The sequence below is a fragment of the Salvelinus namaycush genome, unplaced genomic scaffold (genome assembly GCF_016432855.1).
Source record: "Salvelinus namaycush isolate Seneca unplaced genomic scaffold, SaNama_1.0 Scaffold511, whole genome shotgun sequence".
Classification (NCBI taxonomy): domain Eukaryota; kingdom Metazoa; phylum Chordata; class Actinopteri; order Salmoniformes; family Salmonidae; genus Salvelinus; species Salvelinus namaycush.
Window position 1 is genome coordinate 2,303 of NW_024061211.1, and position 10,090 is coordinate 12,392.

At 44.4% G+C, this 10,090-nt stretch overlaps 1 protein-coding gene across 1 annotated transcript; it reads right to left on the reverse strand.

Moving 5' to 3' along the window:
• Positions 1-715: 715 nt before the first annotated feature.
• Positions 716-6,728, reverse strand: LOC120041705 (histone H3.v1-like; the record flags this gene model as incomplete). Its single annotated transcript, XM_038986573.1, has 2 exons — positions 6,148-6,728; positions 716-779 (listed from the first exon to the last, which is right to left on the reverse strand). Coding segments are annotated over exons 1-2 (329 nt in total), but the record flags the coding sequence as incomplete, so codon positions are not given.
• Between the last annotated feature and the right edge of the window lie 3,362 nt (positions 6,729-10,090).

Consider the following 10,090-nt stretch of genomic DNA (forward strand, 5'->3'; position numbering starts at 1 on the left):
CAGCAGCTACTCTTCCTGGGGTTTATTATGGATCCCCATTAGTTCCTGCCAAGGCAGCAGCTACTCTTCCTGGGGTTTATTATGGATCCCAATTAGTTCCTGCCAAGGCAGCAGCTCCTCTTCCTGGGGTCCAGCAAAATTAAAGGCAGTTATACAATTTTAAAAACATCACAATAAATTCACAAAAAATAGTGCACTAACATTACACAAAGTGAACTCAAGTCTGACAGCCCAAACAAAAACACAAATTCTCAGTCAAAAACACAAGTCAGAACACAGCCTCTCGATTCTCTCATGTGTTTTCAGGTTCTCTGACTGGGAAAAGGTCTTTCCACAATGAGTGCAGTGGTATGTCTTCTCCTCCTGTGTATTTGTATGTATTCTTTCATGCTCTTTCAGGTACCTTAACCGGGTAAATCTCTCTCCACACTGGGAGCAGCGGTACATCTTCTTACCTGTGTGTGTCCTCTCATGCTTGTTCAGGTTTCCTACCTGGCCAAAACTCTTTCCACAATAGGAACATTGGAAAAGCTTTTCCCCTGTGTGTCCCCTCTCATGGTTTTGCAGGCTCCCTAACTGGGTAAACGTCATTCCACATTGGGAACAGTGGTAAGGCTTCTCTCCAGTGTGTATTCTCTTATGTGTTCTCAGGCTCCCTAACTGACTAAAACTCTTTCCACACTGGGAGCAGTGATGTCGTCCTGCTGGTTTGGACGTCTCGGGGTCTGGTTTCCCTGAAGGACTCTTCCTGCTGTCAGAAGGAGAGTCTGGTCTCTCTCCTGTCAAAGACAAACATATGATTTAATTAAACAGAGACCTGAATGAAACCGCCACATGATAAAACTTCCTATGACGTATAATCTAGACTAGATCCCTCAATCACCTGAAGTCAGTTTTCACAAGTATTATTAAAGCGACTACAAAATGCAGGTCTCTGTGTGGTTCTTAGTCAGAGAGTCCGCCAGTCAGTATGGTCAGGAGGAGTTGAGGGGTCTGGTTGCCTTTTACAAGGAGCACTTGACTAAGGCATAATTACACCAGAGGAAGTCCTGTCAGAGTACTCCCAGTACAAGAGATTTGCCCAGGGCCCATCAGCTGGCCTGTCAATGTCCTGCAGTCAGGTGTGTACTAGGATAATGTTACCAATGTCATAAACGTGAGCTGCATATTTTGGTAAAATTACACAACACATAATTGAAAGAAACAAATTTGCTCAAGGCCCATTATACATAATTGAGCGAAACATGAATAAATAATTAGTTAATGTTATGAAAGAATTAAGCATAAACAAATATATTTTTCTTGAGAGGAGAGCCAGATTCAGGTGACGGAGGTCTCCTCGGTGCTTCCTGTCTCCACTGACGGAGGCCTCCTCGGAGCTTCCTGTCTCCACTGACGGAGGTCTCCTCGGAGCTTCCTGTCTCCGCTGACGGAGGTCTCCTCGGTGCTTCCTGTCTCCACTGACGGAGGTCTCCTCGGTGCTTCCTGTCTCCACTGACGGAGGTCTCCTCGGTGCTTCCTGTCTCCACTGACGAAGGTCTACTTGATCACACACACCCACATGTACAGTTGAAGTCGGAAGTTTACATACACTTAGGTGGGAGTCATTAAAACTCATTTTTCAACCACTCCACAAATTTCTTGTTAACAAACTATAGTTTTGGCAAGTCGGTTAGGACATCTACTTTGTGCATGACACAAGTCATTTTCCCAACAATTGTTTGCAGACAGATTATTTCACGTATAATTCACTGTATCACAATTCCAGTGGGTCAGAAGTTTACATACACTAAGTTGACTGTGCCTTTAAACAGCTTGGAAAATTCCAGAAAATGATGTCATGGCTTTAGAAGCTTCTGATAGATTTATTGACATCATTTGAGTCAATTGGAGGTGTACCTGTGGATGTATTTCAAGGCCCACCTTCAAACTCAGTGCCTCTTTGCTTGACATCACGGGAAAATCAAAAGAAATTGCCAAAGACCTCAGAAAAAAAATTGTAGTCCTCTACAAGTCTGGTTCATCCTTGGGAGCAATTTCCAAACGCCTGAAGGTATCACGTTCATCTGTACAAACAATAGTACGCAAGTATAAACACCATGGGACCACACAGCAGTCATACCGCTCTGGAAAGAGATGCATTCTGTCTCCTAGAGATGAATATACTTTTGTGCGAAAAGTGCAAATCAATCCCAGAACAACAGCAAAGGATCTTGTGAAGATGCTGGAGGAAACAGGTACAAAAGTATCTATATCCAAAGTAAAACGAGTCCTATATTGACATAACCTGAAAGGCCACTCAGCAAGGAGAAGCCACTGCTCCAAAACCACCATAAAAAAAGCCAGACTACGGTTTGCAACTGCACATGGGGACAAAGTTCTTACTTTTTGGAGAAATGTCCTCTGATCTGATGAAACAAAAATAGAACTGTTTGGCCATAATGACCATCGATATGTTTGGAGGAAAAAGGGGGATGCTTGCAAACCGAAGAACACCATCCCAGCTGTGAAAAACGGGGGTGGCAGCATCATGTTGTGGGGGTGCTTTGCTGCAGGAGGGACTGGTGGTTATGGGGATATATTGAAGCAACATCTCAAGACATCAGTCAGGAAGTTAAAGCTTGGTTGCAAATGGGTTTCCCGAATGGACAATGACCCCAAGCATACTTCCAAAGTTGTGGCAAAAGTTGTGGGAAAAGTTGTGGCCCTCACAAAGCCCTGACCTCAACCTATAGAACATTTGTGAGCATAACTGAAAAAGCGAGTGAGAGCAAGGAGGCCTACAAACCTGACTCAGTTACACTAGCTCTGTCAGGAGGAATGGGCCAAAATTCACCCAATTTATTGTGGGAAGCTTGTGGAAGGCTACCCAAAACATTTGACCCAAGTTAAACAATTTAAAGGCAATACTACCAAATACTTATTGAGTGTATGTAAACTTCTGACCCACTGGGAATGTGATGAAAGAAATAAACGCTGAAATAAATCATTCTCTACTATTTTGACAATTCACATTCTTAAAATAAAGTGGTGATCCTAACTGACCTAAAACAGGGAATTTTTACTTGGATTAAATGTCAGGAATTGTGAAAAACTGAGTTTAAATGTATTTGGCTAAGGTGTATGTAAACTTCCGACTTCAACTGTGTCTCTGTCTGCCTGCCTGCCAGGATGATATACAGGAAAGTGTCTATGCCTGCTAGGATGATATACAGGACAGTGTCTATGCCTGCCAGGATGATATACAGGAAAGTGTCTATGCCTGCCAGGATGATATACAGGAAAGTGTCTATGCCTGCCAGGATGATATACAGGAAAGTGTCTATGCCTGCCAGGATGATATACAGGAAAGTGTCTATGCCTGCCAGGATGATATACAGGAAAGTGTCTATGCCTGCTAGGATGATATACAGGAAAGTGTCTATGCCTGCCAGGATGATATACAGGAAAGTGTCTATGCCTGCCAGGATGATATACAGGACAGTGTCTATGCCTGCTAGGATGATATACAGGACAGTGTCTGTCCGCCTGCCTGCTAGGATGATATACAGGAAAGTGTCTATGCCTGCTAGGATGATATACAGGAAAGTGTCTATGCCTGCCAGGATGATATACAGGAAAGTGTCTATGCCTGCTAGGATGATATACAGGAAAGTATCTATGCCTGCCTGCTAGGATGATATACAGGAAAGTGTCTATGCCTGCCAGGATGATATACAGGAAAGTGTCTATGCCTGCTAGGATGATATACAGGAAAGTGTCTATGCCTGCCAGGATGATATACAGGAAAGTGTCTATGCCTGCCAGGATGATATACAGGACAGTGTCTATGCCTGCTAGGATGATATACAGGAAAGTATCTATGCCTGCCTGCCTGCCAGGATGATATACAGGAAAGTGTCTATGCCTGCTAGGATGATATACAGGACAGTGTCTATGCCTGCTAGGATGATATACAGGAAAGTGTCTATGCCTGCTAGGATGATATACAGGAAAGTGTCTATGCCTGCTAGGATGATATACAGGAAAGTGTCTATGCCTGCTAGGATGATATACAGGAAAGTGTCTATGCCTGCTAGGATGATATACAGGAAAGTGTCTATGCCTGCTAGGATGATATACAGGAAAGTGTCTATGCCTGCTAGGATGATATACAGGACAGTGTCTATGCCTGCTAGGATGATATACAGGAAAGTGTCTATGCCTGCCTGCCTGCCAGGATGATATACAGGAAAGTGTCTATGCCTGCCAGGATGATATACAGGAAAGTGTCTATGCCTGCCAGGATGATATACAGGAAAGTGTCTATGCCTGCCAGGATGATATACAGGACAGTGTCTATGCCTGCTAGGATGATATACAGGACAGTGTCTGTCCGCCTGCCTGCTAGGATGATATACAGGACAGTGTCTGTCCGCCTGCCTGCTAGGATGATATACAGGAAAGTGTCTATGCCTGCTAGGATGATATACAGGAAAGTGTCTATGCCTGCTAGGATGATATACAGGACAGTGTCTATGCCTGCTAGGATGATTTACAGGAAAGTGTCTGTCCGCCTGCCTGCTAGGATGATTTACAGGACAGTGTCTATGCCTGCTAGGATGATTTACAGGAAAGTGTCTATGCCTGCCAGGATGATATACAGGAAAGTGTCTATGCCTGCTAGGATGATATACAGGAAAGTGTCTATGCCTGCCAGGATGATATACAGGACAGTGTCTATGCCTGCCAGGATGATATACAGGACAGTGTCTATGCCTGCCAGGATGATATACAGGAAAGTGTCTATGCCTGCCAGGATGATATACAGGAAAGTGTCTGTCCGCCTGCCTGCTAGGATGATATACAGGAAAGTGTCTATGCCTGCTAGGATGATATACAGGAAAGTGTCTATGCCTGCTAGGATGATATACAGGACAGTGTCTGTCCGCCTGCCTGCTAGGATGATATACAGGAAAGTGTCTATGCCTGCTAGGATGATATACAGGAAAGTGTCTATGCCTGCTAGGATGATAAACAGGAAAGTGTCTGTCCGCCTGCCTGCTAGGACAATTTACAGGAAAGTGTCTATGCCTGCTAGGATGATATACAGGACAGTGTCTGTCCGCCTGCCTGCTAGGATGATATACAGGAAAGTGTCTATGCCTGCTAGGATGATATACAGGACAGTGTCTGTCCGCCTGCCTGCTAGGATGATATACAGGACAGTGTCTGTCCGCCTGCCTGCTAGGATGATATACAGGAAAGTGTCTATGCCTGCTAGGATGATATACAGGAAAGTGTCTATGCCTGCTAGGATGATATACAGGACAGTGTCTATGCCTGCTAGGATGATTTACAGGAAAGTGTCTGTCCGCCTGCCTGCTAGGATGATTTACAGGACAGTGTCTATGCCTGCTAGGATGATTTACAGGAAAGTGTCTATGCCTGCCAGGATGATATACAGGAAAGTGTCTATGCCTGCTAGGATGATATACAGGAAAGTGTCTATGCCTGCCAGGATGATATACAGGACAGTGTCTATGCCTGCCAGGATGATATACAGGAAAGTGTCTGTCCGCCTGCCTGGAAAGTGTCTATGCAAAGGGCCTTCCCTAAATTGTTGCCACAAAGCTGGAAGCACAGAATCGTCTAGAATGTCATTGTATGCTGTAGCGTTTACACCACTCCAGCCTACGCTTGGCACTCTAGCAATGATAAAGTACTTTATGATAACGCTTGGAATGATTTGGAATGATTTGTAGCGTCTCGACTATCTGTGCATGAGAGTCCGTTCAACTCAGTTTCCCTGCCTGAAAAAAAGTGTATTCCCGCACGCAAACTCAGGAAGAAACTGACCACGTTTTGCGACTGTCGGCTCACTTGACCGCAGTCAACAGTGGGCTGGAATCGCCTCCAGTTTAGCACAATGGAATTGCAGTATTGAATGAAGGCAAGTCCATTCCGTAAGACATTTAAGTTGTGATTTTGCGTGCAAATCCATTGTTAAAGTTTTGTAGTTGGCCAGCTTGTTGATGGTATTCACATCTTACAGTGTAGCTTTATCAATTCCTACATTAATAAACAGCATTTAAGCTCAGAACTAGAGTAGAATGCCGTTTTAAAACCACACATCAGTTCAAAAACTATTTTCAAGAAAGGACTTACTGGTGTTACTCAGATCTTCTGTCTCCTCCTCTTCCCTCTCCTCCTCCTTCAATATGACAGTTATCTGTCCTTCATTCACTCCAAAAAAAGTATAATCGTTTTCTTCCTCTTCTTTCTCTGTAACAGCCTCACCCTCTACTTCTTCGTTTACTGTGACATCCTTCTCTTCATCCTCCTCTTTCACGACAACGTTCAGCCAAATACCTTCTTTCTCCTTCCAGCAGACCTCTTTTTTAGCAGGAGGGCAGTAGCTTGCTGAGCTCATGGTCGGGGATGTTAGCCAGCTAACCTAGCTAGTTAGCGACTAGCCTAGTGATAGGCTCATTTATCAAGCCAGCTACCGTTCCCTGACTAAACGGAAATATGACATTAAATGGGGAAACTAGTTAAAAGACAGAATTATGTTTCACATACAGAGGTAAATTTACACCGAAGCAGTCTGAACAGCTTGAATGTTTCCGCTAGGAAGCTACCGAGGTGGCTGACTAGATGTTGTTGAAGAAGCGTCCCGTCCACTACATTATACGTCACTCTGATAGCATCGCCTGAAAAACGCATATCGCCATCTGTTGACTGGAGTGGTTAACGCAGATAAATGTAATAGTCAGACAACTACAGATTTGTAATAAGTATGAATTTAAAACCTACTTCTACATTCTACCAACCCAACAGATGTTTCTACTACAGTGAATATTAACCAATGAGATGGGTCTTTCTACATTCTACCAACCAACAGATGTTTCTACAACAGTGAATATTAACCAATGAGGTGGGTCTTTCCACATTCTACCAACCAACAGATGTTTCTACTACAGTGAATATTAACCAATGAGATGGGTCTTTACACATTCTACCAACCCAACAGATGTTTCTACTACCCCGCTGTCTGAAACACTCATCCAGACAGTCCTCTGGGTAACCCAGCTGTCTGAAACGCTCATCCAGACAGTCCTCTGGGTAACCCCGCTGTCTGAAACGCTCATCCAGACAGTCCTCTGGGTAACCCCGCTGTCTGAAACGCTCATCCAGACAGTCCTCTGGGTAACCCCGCTGTCTGAAACGCTCATCCAGACAGTCCTCTGGGTAACCCCGCTGTCTGAAACGCTCATCCAGACAGTCCTCTGGGTAACCCCGCTGTCTGAAACGCTCATCCATCCAGTCCTCTGGGTAACCCCGCTGTCTGAAACGCTCATCCAGACAGTCCTCTGGGTAACCCCGCTGTCTGAAACGCTCATCCAGACAGTCCTCTGGGTAACCCCGCTGTCTGAAACGCTCATCCAGACAGTCCTCTGGGTAACCCCGCTGTCTGAAACGCTCATCCAGACAGTCCTCTGGGTAACCCCGCTGTCTGAAACGCTCATCCAGACATTCCTCTGGGTAACCCCGCTGTCTGAAACGCTAATCCAGACAGTCCTCTGGGTAACCCCGCTGTCTGAAACGCTCATCCAGACAGTCCTCTGGGTAACCCCCCTGTCTGAAACACTCATCCAGACAGTCCTCTGGGTAACCCCGCTGTCTGAAACACTCATCCAGACAGTCCTCTGGGTAACCCCGCTGTCTGAAACTCTCATCCAGACAGTCCTCTGGGTAACCCCGCTGTCTGAAACGCTCATCCAGACAGTCCTCTGGGTAACCCCCCCTGTCTGAAACACTCATCCAGACAGTCCTCTGGGTAACCCCGCTGTCTGAAACACTCATCCAGACAGTCCTCTGGGTAACCCCGCTGTCTGAAACACTCATCCAGACAGTCCTCTGGGTAACCCCGCTGTCTGAAACACTCATCCAGACAGTCCTCTGGGTAACCCCGCTGTCTGAAACGCTCATCCAGACAGTCCTCTGGGTAACCCCGCTGTCTGAAACGCTCATCCAGACAGTGGGCTTGCTTGTCATAGTCACTCTGTGTACCACTAAACCTGCGTCTGCGACAGTATTGGCTGATGGAGAGGCTATTTTCTAGGGGTGTAGGATGGAAGCTAACAGGGAATTCCTGTCCGTCGACTTCCTGTTTAGGTCTGTGCTAAAGCCACCCCTCTCCCTCTTAATCAAAATGTCCAGATAACTTGTTTCATGTGCATCAAAGGTGAGGGTGAATTTCAGATGACAGAAGTCACATTTAGGTGCCAGGTGTAACTGAGGCTATAGATGCTCCATATCCATTACTTTGAGTGTTTTATATAATACGACTAAATGTGTTTCTGTGTTGTAGGGGCAGTCAAGAAATGGAACGGCAAGGCCACAGAACATGATATAAGAGGAGCTGTGGGAGACCACCTCAAGCCCCTGGTAGAGCCGGGGGTGGTGTTTACCACTCCACCACGCCTTCAGCAGGCTGGAAAAGTCAGATTGATACTGTTTTTCATACTAAGATGTGTGTTGCTTTACACATATTTCTTCATTGGTCATTGGGTTACAATATGTTCAAATCAAGCTTTATTTAAACAGCACATTTCAGACATGGATGCAACACATTGGCTTCACAGGAATTTTTTTACCACAAAAGGATAAAAAAAATTGAAGAATAACAACTGAAAGATTAATGAGCATTGTATGGAAACGTCATTGATTAAAATATTAACATTTGAATGCAATATCCAACCCAAAATATAAGCTTGTTTTACTCCATTGTTTTCTTGTTACGTTCCACAGCAAGAAAACCACAAATGTCCCTTAAATAGAAGAGGGAACTAACAAAGAGTCACTGACAACAACCACAACTAAACAAGTGGGGGTTTAGGAGGGGTTCTGAAAGACACTATGGGGGTGTCCACTGAAAGTTGACTAGTAACAACAACTGGGACCTAAAAGACAGCCACTAAATCTGCCCAAGAAGAGACAACCAAAGGAAAAACCCACACCAAACTTAAAGACAGGAAGCAAACCAAAAAGGTAGCGCAACTAACGTTGTTGACCCTCCACATCTTCAAAGACAACTGGCATACTGGGCCAGACACTCTTAAATAGCACCTGGACCAGCTCAGGTGAAACACCTTCCCACTAACGAGATGGACAAGCCAGCACAGGTGTAACACAAACTGACGAATGAGGTGACACCAATCAGTGCTCCCTACGTGCTAACCAGCTATACGTGCTAACGAGCTATACGTGCTAAATCCCAACCTCAAAACATAAATGGAAAAACCAAAGCCTGTAACACCTTCCCCCTTAAGCCAACAAATACGTCCTATATTTTTGTTCGGACAAGTTTGCTCACCTCCTACAGAAAACAACTTCCATTTCACATTATAATCAACTAACGTTACAATGCTTCACCTTCACCAATATAAACATGGTGTCTACTGGCTGTCAACAATTAAAAACACACGCATTTCTAAATATATATATTTTTCTACAATGTTATTTTTTTTTTTTACTCACTAGCTTCTAGAACTCTCGTCTTCCTAAAACTCACTTGCTTCTAGAACTCTCGTCCCCTTGGAACGCGCCCAAATAAAACTCATCTCCAATACAGAAAAAAGTGCAGTCAAAATAAAACCTGGGATCCATGGCAACGCACTGGCGAAACGCAAAACATTTTTGACTGCCCACCATTGAGAATTTCAGCAACCAAGTTGTCCTTACCACGGTCTGATTTCAAGGGGAAACTCCTGCAACATCCGTAGTAACTTTCCACCTCACGGAGCTTCTCTCTCTTTTCAGGGTTCACTCGATAGGCATGTTGTTGGATCTGGGCCCAGTCCCCAATGTCATGCTCTAGTACATTTGGGTTGGCACTTCTGAGAATGAACCCTGATATTCTAATAGCAGGGCAACAATGTCAATATAATTGTACCCAAAAATGGTCAGCTGGTTGCATAAATAATTATCATTACTAAATGTTAGATACATTTTAAATATGAAATATGACAATCAAATGTACACCCCTTTGTTAACATGTATTGGCAATAATTGACTTAATGGTGAGGCATGGAATAATAAAACATGT